General features: G+C 32.7%; 1 protein-coding gene across 4 annotated transcripts in view; it reads right to left on the bottom strand.

The window, feature by feature from the left end:
• Positions 1-4,800: 4,800 nt before the first annotated feature.
• Positions 4,801-23,766, bottom strand: part of KIF27 (kinesin family member 27) — a 127,882-nt gene continuing 108,916 nt past the window's right edge. For 3 of the 4 annotated variants that reach the window (XM_051966279.1, XM_051966287.1, XM_051966302.1), the window contains 2 exons: positions 23,218-23,376; positions 4,801-13,900 (listed from right to left, as the gene is read on the bottom strand). In XM_051966279.1, coding sequence (XP_051822239.1) covers positions 13,419-13,900; positions 23,218-23,376 — 641 coding nt within the window. In that variant the 3' untranslated portion in view covers positions 4,801-13,418. Of the gene's footprint in view, positions 13,901-18,708; positions 18,851-23,217; positions 23,377-23,766 lie in introns of those variants that run through there. The other variant, XM_051966294.1, reaches the window with a different exon arrangement.

The following is a 23,766-nucleotide window of genomic DNA, read 5'->3' as shown; positions in this document are numbered from 1 at the left end:
ACATTGCTGCCTTCTGGTTCCCCCTACTTGTTTATTCCTTCTCATTGTGCTTTCTTGAATTCTAGAATCTTTTCTCCTTTCTTGTTTCTTTTCTTTCCCTCACTTTTCCCCTTCTCCTCTCTCTATACTAGTCTCCTTAAGAGATCTCATTAGGTCCCATGGATTCAACTGTTATTTTCATGGGAGCTATATATACTCTACTCTCATCTATCTCCTGACTTCGGTACCACTGAACCAAGAAGGTTTTCATAATATGAGAGGTTAAGGAAGGTTAAGATTCCACAGAACAATCAAATAATCAATAGAAACCTTGAGCAATATACTGCAACATATCTAACATATATAAGACTGCTTGCCATCCAGGGGAGGGGGTGGAGGGAGGGAGGGGAAAAATCGGAACAGAAACGAGTGCAAGGGATAATGTAAAAAAATTACCTTGGCATGGATTCTGTCAATACAACATTATTATTAAATAAAATTTAAAAAATATATTAAAAAAACATAAAAAAAGAAACCTTGGACAAACAAGGAATTGGGGACCTAGGAAGGCACAGGTGGGTTCAGCCAATCAGAAAGTCTTGTGGTTTTGAGAAAACTACAAATTTAAGATGATCCAGCCCAAAGTAGTTGGGGTCAATGACCTGACTTGAGCATCACTACTGTACCTGCTTAATAGGCTAATTAAATATTAAACAACATACCCCTAGGAAGAGTTTTCTACTATTTTCGATCATGGAATATATTATGAGTGAGGGGGAACATGTTTATATGTATTTATGGGGAAACATGTAGTGGGCAAATCAGAAAGATTCTAACCTGGAAGGAATGAACCAATCCGCTCTCTGAAGGAAGGGACTGCACCAAACAAATATAAAGCTTCTTCCACTGCAGTGTTAATGAGTTAGCAGTTTGTAAAGATTCCAACATTCGAGGTTCCCTCTTCCCAAAGATCAGTGGGATCTGCTTCTGGTCAGAAATGTTTGCTTAAGATTCTTCTTTAATAAATTTTCCTCAATATCTGATTTTCAGTGTCAAGAGTATATCACCAAATGCCTATTGGACATTTTGAACTTGAAAGGGAATCCCTTGGGATTTTGATTAATATATTCATTATCTTTCCCCTCAAACTCTTCCCCTCTCTACATATCTGTTGCCATATTTTGTTTAATTCTTTTTCTCCTATTCCTGTCTTTTTCTTTACTCAAACAGTCACCACTCTGGTGCAGACTCTCATGACTTCACGTCTAGACTATCAAAATGATCTTTCTAAAGCACAGATTATCAAAATGATCTTTCTAAAGCAGATTTGATCATGTTATCCCCTTTTCCTACTTTTCAATAAGCTCCAGTAGCTCTTTATTAATTGCAGGATCATACATAAAATCTTTGACATTTAAAGCCCTTTACCCCTGGTCCCTGATTTTGCAGTCTTTTTATACTTTACTCTTTTCCCATTTACTCCATGATTCATGACTTAAGACATGCTATTGCTCAGTTCTTTGACTTTTCACTATCTCCTATACTTGGCAAGTGCTCTTTCCTTACATGTGCCTTCTGGCTTTTTTTAGAACTCAGCTAAAATTCCATGCTTTGCCCTTCTAATCCCTCTTACTGATTGCACCTTCCTTTTGGGATTGCTTCCTCTTTATTTAAATTACATGCATATGGTGGTTTGCATGTTATTTCCCCCATTAGAATGTTAGAAGTTATAGGGACCATTTATTTTTATTATAGCTTTTTATTTACAAGATATGTGCATGGGAAATTTTTCAGCATTGACCCTTGCAAAACCTTCTTTTCCAACTTTTCTCCTTTTTCCCCCATCCCCTCCCTCTAGATGGCAGATAGAACAATACATGTTAAATATGTTAAAAGTATATGTTAAATACAATATATGTATACATATCCATACAGTTATTTTGCTGCACAAGAAAAATCGGACTTAGAAATAGGTAAAATTAACCTGAGAAGGAAATCAAAAATATGCAAGCAGACAAAAACAGAGGGAGTGGAAAGGCTATTTTGTGGTTCACATTCATTTCCCAGAGTTCTTTCACTGGGTGTAGCTGGTTCTCTTCATTATTGAACAAATGGAACTGATTTGGTTCATGTCACTGTTGAAGAGAGCCATGGGACCATTTTTTTAAACTTTCTTTGTAACCCCAGTGTATAGTACAATGTCTAACATACACAAGTAGGCAATAAATATCAATTGATTGATCATTAGCTTCATGAATATTTGATTTATTAAAATCTTTTAAAATTATCCAAACTCATTTTGTAATGTTTTAAGGTAATCAAAGTGCTTACACTATGTACCTTCAGTGATTGATATGTGTCCTATTACGTCAAATTGCTGTGTTGCTAGGGCAATCAATATGAATGACAGTTTTTGCTCTCAAGAGTTTTAAGTTCTAGAATGTTACAAACTATGTGTAATGTGACACTTTTTATCTGACCTAGCTTTTTTAGTATTTTATCTTGAAATAATTTGTGTTTTCATCAATATTTGAATCCTGAGTGACGTAACTGATTGAATTGTGGTGACAGTATCAGGAAATTAATTTTCCATGAAAATCAATTATGTAGATAGTTTTTATATAGAATTCTTTGTATACAGTAGACCACCAGCTCTTAAAAGTGTGGGAGAGGGAACCATGGAGGTCCCAGAGATTTTTCTCAGGGAATCTACTAGGTCGAAACTATTTTTATAATACCAAGACATTTTATTTTCTGGTATGGTAAGCATCAATAAATATAACCCACATAAAATAAAAATTCTTTAATGCCCTCAGTAATTTTTTAACATTAGAGAATCCTAAAACCAAAACACTACAATGAAAAATTAAATTGAATTAAAACAAAAACAGAAAAATAGTATTATAGGGACAGAGATTGAACCTTTAATTTCATATAACTTCTAGATGAAGAAATTGTTTTATCAATGGAGGTCAACACCATCTTTGAATTTTAAAATTTTACTTGCCTAGCCTAAAATACAAGAAGTTAAAAGTGTCACCCAGCCAATTTACAGGAAAGAAAGGACTGAGGAAGAACCCAATCTGGATTTTCCTGACGAGAAGGGCCATATTTCTAACCACTCTGCTTCTTACCATGATTATAATATTTTAAAATGAAAATTTAAAATAATCAAATTATGGTGGGAAGAATTATTTCCTATAACAATATGAACATATGGCACTTTATGGAAAGCAGAGTTTATGCTATTTATGGAAAGCATAATCCTTTAACTACTGGTACTCATCCTTTAGAAGATTTTTTTTTCCTACCACATAGAAAATATAATACTTGTCTTTGGTCTAGCATTGCTAGCACCAATTCTGAATGATGATTTTTGGGAGGCAAGGAGTCTTATGACCTGGATCAATCAAACTTTCCTCTAATGAGACTGCCACATGCTTCTAGCCTCTTTTAGGTGATCTTTGGGAGGCTAATGAGATTTGTAAGAAATTTGGAAACTAAATATATTATACTTAGGGCTACTAGGCCCTAGAAGACCTAGAAGGCTCAAAGGATAAGAGGGCTGGGCCTAGATTCAGGAAGACCTCTGATGTGGTCTCAGACACTTAATAGTTGTGTGATCCTTGGTAAGCCAGCTAACCTGTTTGCCTTAAGTCACTAGAGAAGGAAATGGCAAACCACTCCAGTGTCTTTGTTAAGAAAGCCCATGGCCAGTGTGGTCCTGGAGGACCGAATGACTAAACAAGAAGAACAACTTAGTAACTCCCTGGAGTCATGATGATGGTATTCTTCCACAATGACTTATTTGCTCATAATACATTAGAATATTTCTGAAAGTGTTCCATTACCCTTAACATCTTGACTTGCTGTCTCTTGAACACTGATAGTTTTTCTGTGGCGACGATCAAATTAAGGTATTCCTTCCTGTTGGAAATTGTTTGCATCTATTAATGGAAACATTCTTCATGTTGCATGTTTATAAAGGAGAAGCCATTATGGTAACATCAAAATTAATTTTTAATGCTATATATTTACGTGGTATATATCTCAAGAGACCTAAATTTCTAATAATAATAATTGACTTTGGCTAGCACAAACCTAAAAAAAGTTACTTACTATTTCACTAAGTTTTTAGGACAAAACTTCAACTTATGCAGTTCTTCAACTGCTCCTAGGTAACTGAATCACCTAAATTTAAGGTCCTGTTGAATAAATAGAAAAAAGTGCGAATAAGATTCAATTCAATAAATTAATATTATGCCTAATATGTGTAAGGTACAATGGTAAATTCTGAAGTACTCAAACAGCCTCTAAAAAGTCATGGTAATAGAAAATTAAATGAAAATTTAAAACACTTTTCCTGATTGCCTTATTGAGTTAATTTTATTCTCAACTTAAACAACAATGGTCCTAGATATATATTGTTCATCTGTAACCAACAATTTAATTACCTTTACTTAGTGGAATAAAGAGGCCATACTATAGCCAGAGGCTAGCAACCAGAATCATGATGAAGGAAGACCAGGTGACCCCTTTACTCCAAGTCCATGTAAAGAAGTAAGTGCAAAAAGAAAAATTTCCTTCATAAGATCTTTAGAATAAGTTTTTGTGTTGGTTTTATCTTCTTTCTAAAATTCACCTGCAACTTCCCAGGATACAGGAAAATAGTTCTTCCCACTGTTGCTGAACAAACCAAATAAAATGGATTTTCTATAAAAATGTATCATGCTTGGTTCCCTCAAAATATTATTCCAAATTTCATCCATGCAGACATCAACATAGAAAACATTTATAGTAGTAACTAATGACAAACAGGTATTACCAAAATGCTACTTTATTTGGATTAGAAACATGATTTTTGAAGTGTAAAAGGCCAATAATACAATTTTTTTGTTTAATTTTGCTGCTTGATTCAGAAAATATACTTTAATCCATGACTTTTTAGCTGTGTGTATGAGTGTGTATGTGTGTGAGATCTATGTATGTGTATATATGTATGTAAATATATATACATATGTGGTCCATAATACCTTTGTCCAAAACCTCTTTAGTTGATATATCTTCATCTAACCCATTAGATAAAAAAAATTAAAGCCACATTTGATTCCTCAGTATAAAATAAAAAACCTTTCCCTACAACATTTACAATTAAGAACTAACATACTCTAGTTTTCATTTATTTTTTAAACTACCTATCAGTTAAACTAAGAATATTAAAAACAAAATGCCAATTATCATTTTTCTGTTTACTATTATATGGAATATTAGCATTACAAATCAGTAACATCAGTGACACAAAAATCAGTAACATCAAATCAGTGACACAAATATATCATTTGCTTTGTGATTAAATATCCTTAGTCTAGTTCTTTTTCATAAAAAGAAATTTCAGAAATGTTTTAGACAAAGAAAAATTGAACATAATGGTTGGGATAGTTTTGGATCTATTTGTAGATTAGACCTGTCGGTTTTATCTTAAATGGTTGTAGAGTCATTTGTAGTTGTAATATTCTTATTTTTTTTCATTTCATTAAATCACTGTATCCTAACTTTTATTAATTTTGAGTCTATCCAAAATAATTATTTCTTTGATGAATGGCTCCATATTCATCATTCGTTGGTCATTATTCAGTGTGGCTTTTTCTTATATCCTTCAGTTTCCCACAGTAAATCATTCTAATCATTCTGTAGTTATTTTACAATTTGAAGCATACTGTATCATACTGTCATATCTCCAAATGAAATTGGAAGGAAAATCTGTATGTGTGTGTATATATATATATATATATTTGTGTATATGTGTTTGTTTATATATGTGTGTATAAATACATGCAAATGTTTAGTTTTTCAATGATATCTAACTCTTCATGAATCTATTTGGAGTTTTCTTGGCAAAGATAATGAAGTGGTTTGTCATTTCCGTCTCCAGCTTATTGAGATCATCAGTCTTCCTGACTTTCAGATCTAGCATATTACTTCACTGCATACACATCCAGGTACACACATATATTAATGTGTGTACACAGAGTAGTGCTATATAGTACAATGTATAGTACATATACACACATGTAGAGTGTGTATGTATATATATACATACCCACACATATAGCCACACATATAGATTCCCTCCAATCAGAATGTATGTATATAATGTATATATATACTAATGTTCAGATAGATATAAATGCATATATACATATGTGTATATACACCTCTATATCTACCTGTATAAGTTTGGTGTAGCTAAATATAGGATAAATTTGTATTATTTTGCCTGAGAAACCAAATAGTTTAGGTTCTATAGGAATAAGTTTAGAAAAATCTCTCTGTTGTGTATAGACATATGCAATACTTTTTCCAAATTTTAGAGCTATACCATTTAGGTAATACTTTTAACTAAAAGGTCTGTTCCTATGCAATGTTTTAATATTTACAGATATAAATAATTTGTTCTAAGAGAAAAAAATTAGGTACATAAAAGTAATTATTAACAAAACATTACCAAGTTTGGACATGCAAAATGAACCAATTTTGAAGTGATAAATAATAACTCTCCCTATGAGAAAAGTGTTCTTTAAAACTATTTCATATACCATTTTATTAATTTATATAACCATCATCAAATACCAAATATCAAAATTTTAACATGTCTAAGAGTTACATATACAATAAAATCCTATAATAAATTGTTTCACTGTTCTAAAGGTTTGGATATATAAATATTTAATAAAACATATTTTATGTCCTTTGCATTTATTTGATATAAGATAGGAACATAACAAGGAAACTATATGACACAAATTATTCTTATAAATCTCAACATTAATGTTATTATAACAGGGTTTTACTCTATTTTTCTTTAAAAAAAATCTTGTTCTTTGATTTCATTAATATATGAAACTCTTGGTATGGAAACTCCCTCCATTGATGTAGATCTACAATTGTCATTTATAAAGAGAATTGCTTGGAGGGCACTGAAAGATTAATAGGGCTTGCCTATGATCATATGCTAATATAGGTCAGAGGTAGGATATGAAGGTCTTCCTAATTTCAAGGCCAATCTTCGATCAATTGTACTCTGTCAGTCATATTTGGCTTTACAGTACATTATGTATTAATGAATAGAGCTACATATTTAAATATTAAAAAGGAAAATATAATGCCAAAGTTTAATCATTTGGACATAATAAATTGCCAGTATTTTAAACACAAATGCAACTTTGTGTATATATGCATATTTTTCATACAAAGGTCATAAGTAAGGAACAATCTTTGATGGCAAAATTTAATAGAAAGTAAGGATTCTACATAAGCTTTTATTTCACTGTAACTCTTTTTGTATAAGAAGACATTGCTCTGCCTGCTTCCCACATAACCTTCCACCATTGGGGTCAAGACAGGATAGCAATTAAAAAAAAAAACAACCCTACTGCGCTTCAGTATTTGATACTCAATCCTGAACATGTATTTTATGAATAAACCTTCCAGATTTTTTCTACAAATTTATATTGTCTTTGTTAGTTTCTCCTACATTTGCTTCTCAATCATCAAGCATTTAAGCACCTACTATGTGTCAGATACAAATATAATGAATTCTTAGTATTTGTTCAGAGTGAATGCCTCCATGTTAGCCGTACTATTCAAGGAAATTTCCATATTTTAATATAACTTCAAATGTGACTGGCTTTGTATCAAATATGAGAAAAAATTCACATGAATTGAAAGTAGAATTGTGTATATAGTAATTATATAGTAATATAATTTTAAAACTCATTTTTATGCTTAATACAAAATTACTTAAATTGCATTCAAGATAAATCATCATAAGTTCTTATGTAAGATTAACCGTTGAAAAAAACATGACATACTTCAACAGACATTAAGCTCCTACCATGTGCATAAAGATGAGAATGTTAAGCAGCAGGGATAGAAAAGATTTTTTAAAAATGTCACCATTTCTTTGTTTGGGAAGCTTTTATCAAGATTGGGGAGATCAGACCATAGGCATGGGAAAGCATGTGGTTATGTAATAGGAACACAAGAAAGATGCAAACAACATCGAGGAGATAAATAACATTTTCACATGGAGGAAATGAGGGAAAATTTCAGAGGAAGGTATGTGTTTCCATGTGTCAGAGACATCCCGGACAAAGTGACAGGATGTCAAATTTGGAGAAAAAAACCAGTTATCCTGGAACGTGGTACATAAAGGTAAAAAAATTCTGGAAAAATAATTTGGAGGCAGAGTGGGGAGAACTTTTAAGTGTTGGACTGAAGAGTTTAGTTTTTATTCTCAGGCAATGGGGAACTAACTCAGAGGAAAAACATGGTCAGACTTGTGCTTTAGTTAAGATTATTTTGGCAGCTGTCTGAAGATTTAGAGAGGAAAAAGGCCAGAGATAGAGAACAATTAGAAAGGAATTATAGTTGTCCAGGAAAAATATGCTGAGGCCCTGAAGTGGAACGGTCATGTGAATGGAGTGAAGTAGATGCAATTTTGATCAAGGATATAGAATCCTTGGTAATAAGGGGAGAAGGGGAGAGCCATAGAGAACACCTACATTTTGTAGCCAAGTGGTCATTTTTAGTACCACCAAATGGAAAAGACTGGAAAGAGGGATAAGTTTTAGGGTCCTTATTAGGAATGTTGTAGAGCAAATTCCTGTTCAGATCTGTGTTGTACTAGAAAAGCCTCATATTCCCTCCAATTCTGAGATTCTGTAGACCCTGTAGGGAGGGTGATGCATCTAATAGAGCTTAATAAAAGGCTTGTGAGTTGACGTATTCATTTGAAGTTAGAACATGAGAATATGAAATTGGTTAAATGGAAGGATGAGACAATGAAGGGAAGAAAGTGAAATGTGGAAGAATAATAGAACATGAATTTTAGCATTCAGGCTCATACACATGGAAGAGTTTGGCCATCTTGTTTGATGATCAGCCTGGATACTGAAGAAGCTACCATCTGAGTTCATGGATTAGAGAAAACTATGGTTAGATAAAGGAATTTATTGAGGAAGGAGAAAAGGATCTAGAGATCAGAGCAGAAAGAAGCCAGGAAAGGATGATGTCATTGCATATATCAGGTGGCATGGATTTCAAATGAGGAAGAGTAGCCAAATGATCCGAGGAAGTCTGGAAGGGGTATTAGTGGAGAGGAGGGGACAGAACAAAAGTATGCTTCTTCCTTGGGAGTATGGGATGGTAGGGAGTGTCAGAAAAAGAACAGAGCTAGAAGGAAGGGGGGTTGTTAATATACAGGGAGAGGGGATACAAGTTACAAGTGGTAGAGGGGCATAGGACAGGAGTGTAGGGATCAGGACGATGTGTGGGAAGGAAACGGCAACCCATGACTCTGATCAGAGACTGGAAGAACTGGAGGGAACAAAGGGTCGGGGAAGTATTTGTAAAGAGGACATGTGGGAATGTTTGCAGATTAAACCTGCTAATAAGGGATGAAGGTAACCCTGGCCTTTGGTGTTTCCCCTGATGGAACCTCCTCAGCTGTCTAAAGCAAGGGCAGTTAGGACTAAGAGTGTCCTGAGGCTAAGATATATATATATATATAGATAGATAGATAGATAGATAGATAGATAGATAGATAGATAGATAGATAGATATAGATAGATAGATATAGATATATAGATATATATGGATACATATAGATATCTTTGTCCATGTCTGTTTGCCTGCCTGCCTATCTAGCTTTGTGCTAGGGAATGGATGAGGGGAGTAGAACTAATGTGAAAAAACTTTTTACTAAGGGAGACAATTCATCTTTAATTTGTAGTTTTTAAGAGATTTGCAAGTCACTTGCCTTTGATCATATAACTACCGTACATCAGAAGGAAGGTCCTCTTGATTCTAAGACTAGTTCTTGATGCTATCTTAATATGTTAGTATAAATGAGATTGTTTTTACTGGGGGGGGGGGAGAGAGGAGGGAAGATAAACCTGATAAAATCTGTTTTCCAAATCATCTTGTATACACATTGCACAAAACTTCTGTCTTCTGATCTAAATTATCTGGGTTTACTATTGATAATTTCAGTGTCTCCCAGAAGAGCTTTACTTCTCTCATTATTTGGAGCAAAAAACTTAGAAGGAACTTTTGGTCCCTAAAAGTACCAACACATGCAAAAATTTTACTCCCCTTCACATGCTTTGCATTCTATATAAACTGGCCATACATGACATTCTATATTTCTTTTCTCCATGCCTAGACCATTCTCTCTCACCTTTTGGAATCATAAGTTCCTTTAAGGCTTGGCTCTCTACAAGATCTTGACCTTTCCTGTTGTTAGGTCCCAGTTCTTTGAGCTCCATTTACCCCATCAGAATTTATTTCTTTTATAAATTTTTGTATTTACATCTTTCTATCCCATCGTCTTTTGCATTTTAATTTCCCTGGGAACCTTTCTGGCATTTAGCAGACAGTTAAAATGGTTGTAAAACTGAATTGACACATATAGGAAATAGTGACACAGCTACACAGACTTGACCCCTCCCCCCCAAGGGAAACATTTTTTAAAGTCAAGTTTCATTTTAATGGATGTAAAGAAAATTTTATTTGGTTTTTTTTGGAGGTACCTTGTTCTTTCTGTTGTATACTTGAGGTCATAAGGTTAATTTTTAATCTATCTTAATTCCTACATTTATATGGCTCTGTGTATAAAAAGTGTGTTTTATTGGTCTCCTGAATATAAGGAATAAAGGCAATTTATTTTACATTTGCCTTTTTAATGACATCTCTTCAAAAAGAATGTCTACATAAGTAATTAATTCTATCAGAATAGAATTAATTTAAAGTAACAGGGAGAAATTCTTAGGGTGTTCTTAATATTTCAATTGTCAACTCTAATCACTATTACTTTGCATTAAGTCAATTTAGTCTTTATTTAGTTATCAGCACAATAGAATCAGTAACAACAGGTACTATAAAGTATTGATAGTGTCTTAGCAGAAGTAAATACAGAGAATACTAACCACCACTGCTGTGAAAAACCTTTCGCTTTGAAAGCAGTGTCAATCTACCTTTATAAACTTTTTATAAGAGATTGGAAAAAAACACAAGGGACTTTCAGCTTACATATAATTCCTTATTAATGACTAGCCATTCAAGCCATAATTCACTTAAATACAGAGTTAAAGAAAAAGGTCCTATTTAATGTTGCAAATAATTATCCATCACAATTGAATTGCAAAGGTTTTGATGGACATTACTAAATGTTGTCCCTTGTTAAAGGCATCAATCTTTTGTTCCAACTAAAAACTTGGGATATATCTGAAGTCAGTCCAAGTTTTGTGCCCCAAGTTGACTATTTATATGTCCCAAACACACTTACCTCACAAAAACTATATTATAGAATGTTTAGATTCCAAGGCAAATCCACAAGAGGTTATTACTAAACCTATAGCTTAGCTAAACTAGATATATTATAAGGCTAATAGTACTTTTGGAATGTTGTATTTTGGAATGTTGTATTGATAGGAAAACTTAGTCCATGTTATAATTCTTTCTATATGCAATATTGAGCAAACTTCCTTTTCCCTTTTCTATATCTACTGGTATAGGTGATGGGTACAAAACCCCCAGGGATCTTAAGCTGCATGGAGTTAGTCTAAGGCCAACAGCACAAGCACAGTAGGAAAGAGTTTAAATTTTGAGTACTGAATTGTGGCTTGGGTGGTACTAGGACTAGGCTAGAGACAGTGAAAGGAAAATAGAAAATGGAGACATTGAATAGTATCAGTAATAGCTAGGAAGTCGCATTTCTCTCAGAGGCCAGGCTGGTAAGAAAGGAAAGTAGTCACCATATTTGGGTAAATGTGAAACAGGTAAGTCCCTGGCTAGAAATATTGTTTGTAAACAAGGTAATATTTATAAATTGTTGGGTGCTTTCCAAATAAGACTACTGTAATAATAATGCAGAATTCCATGTATTGACATAATATTTTCTCTTATTTTGTTTTAGTGTCACAAATGTATTTAAATTATGTGAATGTAATATATAGAAAATCAATGACTTGCAAAACTATCAATATTGAAGAGTAGGAATCTTTTTAAAAGTAATAAAATAGCATTGATATTGCAAAGATGAGAGTAAAATAAAAGTACAGGTCAAATCTGTAGTTAAAACCACTGTAGTTAAAACCATTATAACAAAAATATCAGCTAAAAATAATGCTTGTTAGGATCTAGTCAACATTTTGTGTATATACAGTAATATTCACTATAAGCAATTTAAGCATGATCCCTTTGACATTCACTTTACTGGGATGTGGCCTGTGATTGAATATGGAAAAACATAAAATGCACTGAGAAAGTACAAAGTCTATATTGTTGGTTAAATCAATCTTTAGCTCTTAATTCTAAACTTGAAGTGAACGTTATATACAATTCCTTGAGTAAAATTCTTTAACTTTTTGAACAACGTTTAACAGAATTCTCTTTCACATCTTACAGTCTAGATATACATCTATGCCCAAATTCAATCTAACCTGCCTATTTACAAATAAGAAGAGGTGGATTAAAAAAAGATATTGGGGTGGATTCAAAAACAAAAAAGATCTTAATTCTAGGATTAGGAGGATGAACTAAGATTGTTAATTGTCTTTTTCTAGCTAAAAAGAAATTGTAATATTTCTCTAAACAATTTAATCATATCCTACCCCGTTGCTCTTTTCCTTCAACTGTTACATAGTATTATATTGCTATTATTTTACTGCTACACAGAATATATTTTTGCATCTTTTACAGCTTTCTGTGAATCTATCCCTCCTAGCCCTACTGGCATAAATAAGGAATACAGGGAAAAACAAGTCATGGAACACGTTTAGTATAAACATAATAAATGACAATAAAATAATTTAAGGAAAGGAATACATGGTTAAAAAATGAAGAGTAGGATGCCAAAAACTGAAATCCACTTAAACCCTTTAAAATAATTAAAATCTAGAGTGCCTTCCATTGTCTAAAATTGCTTTAGGTCTTTTGCAGACAGGAAAGCCAGTTTTCATTTGGATGCAAGCTTCTAGATCATAAATAGTAATTGGCTTTATCCCTAACATATAATATTAATTTTAAAATTGAAATACCTTCTGAACCATCTTTTAAATGATATTATACTTTGGTTAGCTTTTAGTGGCTTAGTTTCTGGAAAAAGATGAACATTCAAAATGTTTGCATATTAAAACAGAAAAAAAAAAAGACAAAACAAATCCTGTGCTTTGTGAAATTACAGTGAAAATGTGAATTCAGAGTCTCCAAGCACAAGATAAAAAGGTAAAGGGGTATGGGATATGTAAAAGAATCTACATATTTCTGCCCTTCCCAAAAGACAGAACTTATTAACTTGTTTTTATAATATTATAGAAAAAGGGAAGATATTTATACATCTATTAAAAAACAGCGTCACTTATGCTAAATAAAAATGTCTAAGTCTTTAGGTCAGTGGATTTCCTGGAAACTTCAATTGAATCAGCAACCATTGACCCAACCCCAGCTCCAAGATTGGAGCGTCGTAATGACAATTCTGAAGCAGAAATCTGACGTAACTCTCGGCGACATAATTTTACAGGGGTTACCCCTGGTAGCTGTGTCACGTTTACAGTTGTCTGAGGTTGAGATAACAGTTGAGTGTGAGGTTTTGTTAACTGATTTTCATTGGTTTCTGTTTTATCTTCATTGATTAATAAGTGCCCACTTTGTGCCAAAGAGCTTGATGTCTGAGTTACTTCAGAAACATCTTCCCAAAACTTATGTGGATTTGGTTGTGTTCTCAAGCTACTTGCTGGGCTTTCTGTTTCTTTTACTTTTCCAAAGGATTTGATATTTTCAGTTCTGGATGCCCACTTGAATTCTTCTGGAAAGATACTTGCTTCCTCTTGAGGCAGGTTTCCATCTTTAACTTCATTATCTAAAGAGAAACAACCCAGGAAGAAAAGAGTTAAGTTACTATTTCCAAATCAGAATGGTTGTAATAAAAGTATCCTTATTTTATAATAGCCTAAGTATTATAAAAGTTTCAAGACCTTATGTTAATGTCCTAATAGGAATTAAGAAGTTCATTATTCAGTGTTAGTTTTGCCAACATAGGTTAGTGCCCTGAACTCAAAAATGGAGAAGGTATGAGCTGTATTAATTACATATATGACTCATGGCATTCCTATTGTACTAAAAAGCTCTGGATCTTCCTAGAGGTCAATTTCTCCAAAACAGGATTCAGAGAATGGATCTGGTCACAGTGAGGCAGATTTTGGCTTTATGAAATAAAGAAAAAATCCTAACAGAGTTGTTCAGAAGTGGAATGGACTATTTTTAAGTAGTTAGTTTGTCCTCAGTGGTAGTTCTCAAGGGGAGATTAGGTGACAAGTTATTTGGGATATTGTAAAAAGGATTCTTAGTGAGACACAAGTTAAACTAGATAGCCTATAAAGTATCTTCTGAGATGAAGTTCTGTGAACTGTTAGGCATTTTGCATTTTTTTTTTAAGTGTGAGAGTTATGCTTCAATAATTTGGCTTATAGGCAACTCAAAGTTACTTTTTACAAAATGTGTGCTTTTGAATATGGATGGGACTTTTTGTAGACAGCTGCATAACAAAAGAAGGAATAAATACTACTAGAGTTTGTCCTATACTTATGATCTTAAAAGGAACATAGGGATTTACAGCTGGCAAGGACTTTAGTGGTCATTCTAATCTACTGGCCCCCTCAATTTACAGATGAGGAAGCTGAGGTCAGATTAAACTAAAAAGACATCTCCAGTAGAGTATAGCTAGTAAGCATGAGAAGTGGAATCTGAACCCAGATCTTCTAACCTGGATTTAAGTTCTCTTTCCAATATACTAGGTATGTGTGTCATTCTTTTACAAATATTTTCCTCAAATTATGGGTGAAGAAAACTGAAGACACCGAAGGGTTTTATCCCTTTTACAAAAATTAATTGGGACTTCTACTATAACAAGGATATATTTGGGGGAGGGAGAATTACTTTCTAGGAGACCTAGAACTCCCTTGTATCAATAGTATGCTTGATACTTCACCAAACTTCTTTATCTCAGAGCTTCAGTGAAATCCCCACTTTTAATGGCATTTAACAGGAGTGGAGTATGCACTATCCCTCTTTTTTTGAGAAATCTCAAGTTTTTCTCTATTTTCCACTTCTGAGGCTTATATTGCAGGAATAGACATGTATGGTTACCAGAAACCAAATAAGAGTTCTCTTAAGCTCTTCCTAATACTAATAGGTTCTTTGGTGAGGGAAAATAAGGATTCTTCAGCTAGTCCATTCTTTGAAATGGGATCAGAGGTATATATATATTCAGCTGAAAGAAGTCTCCCTTATGTTCTCAATGTCTGAATGGCTGAGGTGTTTGCTTCCCTAAGTCACATAATCATCTAAAAGTGCTCCTAAAGTCCTTTTAAGTGATGATAACCTTAGAAAAGAAAATGAAAACTCAAATGCCGTTTTATATTATATTGGCAGAGATGGTAAGGTGATCATTTTAAATTCTGGTAGGGTTGTTATACTTTTGAATTACAGGTAGAGACACATAAAGATGCCATCTTTTGTGTAAGCAATAGAACATTCTGCAATGAGAGATATAAAACTGTCCCCTTCAGTTAAATGATTCTACAACTAGCACTTTACCATAAGGTTTTACTGAGAAATCTCTGCATACAAAAAACCAATCCATGGCCCCATTAATTCACAATAGCAACCCTTCTTCCCAAAAAACAAAAATGTGCCTTAAACTTCTTTATAATCTTAAAAATTGCTGAGGTTTCCAAGAGCTTTTATCTATGTGGGTTATATCTTTTGAGAATTACCATATTAGTACTATCATTGAAAACAAGTTTTGCCCTTTGGACCCCTTGAAAGAATCTTGTGAACCACCATACTATGAGAACTGTGTCTGTGCCATATGAAAATAACAGAAATTTTGGTCTGACCATGGAGATTGTTCAAGTGATTTGACTTTCTCATGGTCACACAACAGGTATGTGTCACAAGAAATGACAAACATGAATATAGAGAAATATTGCAAAATGTATATGAAATGATACAGAGTGAGAGAAGCTGAAGCAAAACTGTTTTTACACTGATGATAAAATATGTAAATCACAATGACCATAATAGACAAAAAAAAATCTAGAAAAATAACATGGAAGAAAAAAAGCTTAGATGATGGCATAGAATAAAACAGAATAGTTTTTTCTACATTTATGTGAGGAAGATCTATATTATCAGAGTTATCTATAAAATAAAGCATAATGAGGGATAGTTACTATCAAAATAAAAACTCAAGAGTTCTTTGTAAGAAGACATAATATGCTGGGAGCTCATTAATGCCTAACTTTGAAGCCTCAAATTTTCTTTTTTTCATGGTGAGAGGCCAATCCCCTACCCCTAAGCCCACAACCAGTTATAGAAAAGTTCTTTTTTATTACCAGAGAAGGAAGGTTTACCTCCTAGGTCAAAATAAGCTTTTCTGATAGCTTTGGCAATCTTGCTAGATCCCTTCTTCACATGCTGGGTCATTTACCCAAAGCACTCTGAACTTGCAAGCATACATTCATTCTTACATAAAGTTCACAAGAAAAGGAGATAATGTCGTCTAACAACACATACAATAATTCTTCAATGGCTTCATGATCTCATCAATATAGTTATTTCCTCCACCTGTATAGACTGCAGTCCATACCACCATATCTTCTCCTTAACAATTCTTGTCTATGTTCTCCTGTAATCCTTGTAGGATCTACCCAATGTAATAGGAACCTTCCTTGAGGTATCTTTATACTTTGTGGGTATAAATGTAGCACTTATAATGTATCATAGCCCGTTTTTACCCACCATGTATGTCTCTTATAGCATCACCAGGAGAACATTGGCATTAAAAAGCTGGTAGGGAGATCAGTCCTAATCTCCAACTTGGTGAAAAGACCATCTAGCTGCATATAATACTTTGAATATAAGTTCTTTTTTTCTATGAATTATAAAGGTTAATTTCTTGTGTAACCATATTTTTTCCATCAAAGAAGTCCTAGAGTGTTCTCGGGCTTAATGCAGTTGGCATAGCATTTTTAATCTGAAAACAGGAGATTCTGCAGTACTTATATAGGGAATCCTTCCTCCATTTGGATTCTGCACCCTCCATGCCATAAGAGGTCAGTGTTTATCAAGAAATTTTTGTGTGATCTAAACATATATGTGAGACTCTTTTGTTTTTTTTGTTTTCTATATATATTTTTTATTTTATTTTATAATAACTTTATATTGACAGAATCCATGCCAGGGTAAATTTTTTACAACATCATCCCTTGCACTCCACTTCTGTTCTGATTTTTCTCCTCCCTCCCTCCACCCCCTCCCCTAGATGGCAAGCAGTCAAGACTCTCTTTTGGAAAGAATATTAAAGGGTACCTTGTTCTACTAGTTCATGTTTTTTAGCCTATATATAGTAGGGCTATTATATTCTACATATAGCTATTTTATATATATATATATGTATATATATATACATACATATATATATATATGTAGTAGGTTATTATATTCTTTGCAATTTCAGTCAACTATGTTATTAAATATGTGGTCTGCAATAGTATGCCCCTAATGTATAAATCATTCCCAAAGATTTTATTAAAAGATGAGAGTTTGCATATGAATTAGTTACTATGACCCTTTCAATTGGCCTTTTTTGGGATTAGGTGATATTGTCCATGATTTTCTCCATTCTTATTCTCCTTGAAATCTTGTAATCTCTGAATGCTTTCAAGATTGTACTGTTTACAACATATATTTTCTTGGTGTATATCTCGTCTGGTCTAGCCACACTTTATAATTTTATCTTATTAAATGACATTTTGACTTCCTTCTTGGAGAGCTGAGGAGTTCGAACATCTCTATCCTATTATATGTGGATTCTTTCATTGCTGATGAAAAGATATAGGTCTAGATATATACAGAGAGTTTTTGTTGCATTTATGTCTTTTTCATCTATTAATGCTCCAAGGATGATTTGGCTTAATTAGGTCTTATGCCAACTTTTTTGTAGATTTGCTTTTACTCCCACTACTGTGGAATGTTCTATACAGAGATAATGCTCATAATCTTCTGCTGTCTTCTTCCACAGTGATTTACAAATGAATTTATAGAAGAAGACACAGTAAGACACTGTTGATAGAGATGTGAATTGGTCCAACTATTCTGGAAAACAATTTGGAATCGTGGAAAGAAAAAAAAATGACTAAAATATCATTTGACCAGAGATCCTACTGCTAGGCATATATCCCAAGAAGGTCAAAGACAGAAAGAAAAATCCTATAGTTAGCAAATATGCACAGTAGTACTTTTTCAACATCTAAGGAATTCAGAGAAACAAAGAAAGACAAACTGATGCAAACTGAAAAATGGAAAACCACAAAAAAGGACAACATGCAATGACTATAACTAAATGCTCTATGATTTTATGATAAGACTTGGCCAGAAGTGATGAGAAAATGTACCTTCCCTCCTTTTTGTGAAGAGGTAAAGAATGCAGCATATATCCTATCAGATGTAGTTGATATAACAATTTTGTTAAGCTTTTTTCTTAACATTTATTACCAAAGAATATGCAAATGACTTTGCTGGGTAGGGGAATAGATATATAAAGAAATGAATGTGATGTTAAAAAATAAAGGTAATAAAACCTAAAAAATAAAAACCACACTATTTGTGTTTTAAACTGGCATTGCCTTTTATTACTACATCTTTCTGTTCAGAAAGGATATCAAATGATTGTTGGCTAAGGTGGTTTCTGGGTGGTGTCTTTTGATTTTCTCATTATGATGACTGCTTAATACAGGTTAAACTCCACCTGGAAATGATAATCAAGATGAGAATTTTTTTTTCCATTTCCAGGCAATAAATGGGTTCTTCACCTATGTCAGATTAAATCCATTATATTGTATATATGATGTTTTCTCATCTTTATCCTTTTAAACTTGATATTTATTTTGATCTCTGCTTCAGCTTTTGATCTCTGCTTCAGTTAGCTGATGGCATTACTTCATGCAAATCAATAATTCAGGAAGAGCTCATTCCTCCTTCTTCTATATCAGTAACCAGACAGTTCCTCTCTATTACTAGATAATCATTTTTGTTCAACATTTTCCATGTCTATCAATCCCTAATATTTTCTGGAAGACTCTTTGTTGGCATGAAGTCTGGGTAGTATATAAATTTTTTGACCTTCAGTTCTCAAACCTAAGCAACATTTTTCAACATGTTTTTTTCACTGTTTTCCCTCATGCCCACATTTAGTAACAAGTCACTAAATATCAAACTATTTATTTTAACTTGGTTTATTTAAAGTGCTATGCCATATGCTTTGAAGACCTTTTTTTCCCTCTACCTACCTCTTCATTCTCTAAAACATTTATCTTGCACATTAGCTGTAATTATCTTCATGTCAGGTTTTTTGCTTATGATGAGACAGTTATTTGCATGACAAGTTGACCTATTTCTTTTTTCTTATTTCTTTGTATATACAATATTTCTTATTGCCTTTGTATATACAATGAAAAACCAATTCTTTTGCCTCTCTAAAGCAAACTTCAAAGCCATACTGGCACTTGGATGTGGCCTCTCTTGTGAGAATGCAAACACAGATGTGATTCAGCTCAGTTCTTTATCAAAGATTTCACATTCAAGGTGCCGATAAAGCTAATTCCTAGAGAAGGTCCTTAGCATTTTTTTCTGCCATAAGTTCACTATGGAAATAGAAGGATGATGCACAGGACTAAGAGCCATTTTAAATATCTCTTTGTTTCATTGTTTCCAAAGCAAAATATCCGAAAGCAAAAAAAAAAGAAAAGCTAATATTTAACATTCATACAGTATTTTACCTATATTATCTCATTTAATCCCTTGCAACCTTGTGAGGCAGATGCTGTTATCTCCACTTTCTAGTTAAGGACCCTGAGGCAGACAGAGATTAAGTGAATTGTCTAGAATCACATCGTGATTAAGTTCTTCAAGTAATATTCGAATCCAGATTTTCTTTACTCCAAATGTAACATTGTATATCTATACTCCACAAATGTGTCAAATAAAAACAGACTCCCTGAATGTTGACTAAGAAAATCACAAATTAATTGTTATGCTGTATTGCATTTTATTTTGTTAACTATTTCCCAATTACATGTTAATCTGTTTCCAGGCAGTACTCTGGAGCTGTGTGAGCTGCTGCTACCACCATGAGTTTGATACACCTGTACAACACTACCTAAAAAGGCCTACCTATTAGCCTGGCCTTTGAACAACCACCTCAGTCTGTTACCACCAGGTACATCCTTTCATGAAGCTGACGCTCCACTAGTATAGCTATTGAGAATTTACATTCACCTCCATGTCACTGTCTGCCCTTGGCAGACCCACACAAACAAAGAGAAAGAAAGGCTGGGGAGACAAGTGATTGCTGGAAAAACAAACAAATTAGACCAAGAGTCAGACCTAAATTCTGGTCCTAACTTTCCATTGTACAAGTTGGTAAAAGTTACTTAATGCCTTTGGGGGTTTGATTCCTTTTGTTTCCTCATATTAAAAAGGGAATGGACTGGATTAAGTAATCTTTACAGTGTTTTGCAAATTGAAAGTACTGCTGATCAACAAACAGCAGAAAGTATGCCATAGTTGTTTAAAAAAGTATTTCATCAGAAAAAAGACCCAATTTGTGGTTCTGGCCTTGTTAATAACTGAGTGATCTTGGATACAAAACTTAACTTTTCTGGCCTCATCTGTAAAATGAAAATAAAAAACGTTAATGATTTTGAATGACCCTAAATGTTTTTTTTTTTTTTTTCAAATTTTGGCAGTCTTTTAGCTTGTTTTAGATGTAACATCCATAAATGTCTAAATGTTTCATAAAGGAAGTTTTCAAGGGAGGAAAAAGGGCTGATGTTTAAGAGCCTTTTACATTGCCAGTTTTCTGTCATCTTGGGACAAGCAACTCATGTGAGCTGACCTTCAGATGAGACTATTTTTACTATAACATGTTACTGATATTTAAAATAAAGAGTAAATTAAGTTCCATTAATGCTACCTCAGGGACCTGTTTCTTTCCAAAAGGAAGCATAGATATATAAATTATGATTCACATAACTTATTAGTTAGTCAAGATGTTATATCCTATACATGGCAGAAATCACAATTTGCGATAAATGGGAGGAGTGCTAATTATTGCTAAAAATCACTCTAAAGATTCAAACAGCTCTGTCATTTTAAAGATTTTTTTAAAATTACATGCCAGGACCCACACTTTCCAACTAACTTCACTTAGGGTAAGTGATGAAGAGTGAAAGAACTGGCTAACAGGTGGGGATTATTATTACTAACAAATTGGTAATACATTTAAGTATGAAACTATTAATGCATTGGAAAAGATATGATAAGATATATGTGTGTGTGTATATATTTATATATATATATATATATTAATATATACACACACACAATAGAGCTATGAAAATGTAGATCAACAAATTCTAGCAATAAAATCTATTTTGCTACCTGAATAGCATATGCATATACATAGAAAGAGTATAAATAATTTGGGCGACTGGTAGAAAGAGCTGAAACAGATTCAGGTATCAAATTAAAGCCAATGATCTTAACAACAAATATAGTTAATTCAAAATGAAATATATTTTAATTGTTAAATTTTATAATTCATTTTAACCTGGTATAACTTTATTACATTACAATAATTCATTAATATAAAAATTTCCTGCTATAAATATACTATCTTCAAAATTATTCCTAATAAATGACTGATCCCTGTTTTCCACAATAATGATGATATGTAGCATGCATATAGCATTTTACCATTTTCAAAATACTTTTCACTTGATATGTCTTTTCAACAACCCTGTGAGGTAAGCAGGATAGTTATTATGATACTCAAACTGAGATTCAGAGAAGATATAAGGATTACTACAAGATCACATAAAATAATCACAGACCTAGAATTAGAACTTAGGTCTTCTAATTTCTGGTCCAGGGTCTTTCTACCATATCATACTTCCTATTTTTTTTTTTTTGAGAAAGATGTTTTAATGATATTTTCTCTCAACTTTTGTGGCCACTTAAAGCTATTAGGGTTTTTAATGGAAAGCCAAATTACTGTGGTGATAAAATGGATTCATTTAGATATTTGTCAAGTTTTCCACGTGTGCTTTATAGATTATATTTGTTTTTTCCTTCTTATTTTCCTTAGTTTTTCTGCCAAATAGGCTTCTACTATATTAGAAATGCTATTAAAATATTATACCGGTTTAATAAAAAAGTAACATGTCTGCTCTATTTTAACTGGATGTATTATTGTCTATCATATTATTGTCTATCAATGTAACATAAAACTTATTTTCTAAAATATTGTTTCATAAATTTAGTGCTTTAAAATTTTCTTTATCAATACATACATGAAATAATAATGTATGTACACAAATGCATATATATGTGCATATACGTAAATATTATATCACTACTTTAAAATTCCAGATGTAATCATAAGGAAGTTGAAGAACATGATTAGGTCTATTGGTCTAACCCTCACTTTAAAGATTTATGAACTCATCAATGAAATGTTCTTTTTCTTAAGTTTTAAATGTTATTTAAGTGTTATTTTGAAGCAAGCCATTTTTATTAACAAAGTAAAGTTAAAAGGAGTTCAGTTTGAAGGAATGCTATGGCTAATTTATGCAATGTGAATAATCATTTAATCTTATTTTATGTATTACATTTAAAAGTATATGTATTATATCATAAAATTTTGTATTTTTAAGGCAATTTTTCAATATTCTGGATGACTATCACATAAAAAAGGAAATGCCCAACTCAACAATAAATTATTTTAATGTACTACCATCTTAATGCTCAAGGTATCACAATGGAAAAGACACACTAATCTAAGGAATATACATAATTTTTACAAATGCATCTTTTCACATACACAATAAACATGTGTATATATATACACACATATACACATGTGTATATACACATGCACACCTTTATTCCGTGAAATATAAATGATTTCTTCACATGTTATCTCTTGTTGATTTTCTCACTATTCTCATTACATATAGGAATAATAGACCTGGATAAATCTTAGATAAGATTTCTAGACTTAGAATTATAACAATAATGTTAACATTTTGGAAAACATTATATTGAAAATCTTACGTCCAATTGGTTGCTGCCGAGGTGCTTCTTCTCCTAACTCCTTAAGCTTCTTTTTTAGTTCTCTGCTGGTTTTCTTATAGAAATAAAGATCTTTTTCTAGCAGTTGAATTTTTTCCTCATAGATCTTTGAGATGTCCACAATACTTTCTCCATCTTGCTCTGTAAAAAAAAAAAAATTGACTCTCAACTTAAATAGCAGGCAACACCCAAATTACACACACATAGATTTAATAATTATGAGTTATCAGAAGTTAAAAACTTCACTAAGACTTTTGGAATAGCCAGTATTTGAAATTGTACAAGTCTCTCAGAATATATAATTCCATAGCCAATATCTCTTTGTAACCTGAATGCATTTGCTTCTGGTAGTTTGAATTCTGGTCTCAAAATTATAGTCTCTACTGAATATTACAACTTATGGTGTCATATGTCCTGGGTAATGTTCTTGACTCACTAAAGACTAGTTTGGTGACCTTCACAAAAGCAGTACTGGCTGACATTATTTATAACTCCCAATATCTAAAAAAACCTTTCAATTGATTCATTTAT

Source organism: Antechinus flavipes, chromosome 1 (assembly GCF_016432865.1).
Source record: "Antechinus flavipes isolate AdamAnt ecotype Samford, QLD, Australia chromosome 1, AdamAnt_v2, whole genome shotgun sequence".
NCBI classification, from domain to species: Eukaryota; Metazoa; Chordata; class Mammalia; order Dasyuromorphia; family Dasyuridae; genus Antechinus; species Antechinus flavipes.
The sequence above is the reverse complement of the archived record's forward strand: the minus strand, read 5'-3'. Positions and strand labels throughout refer to the sequence as shown.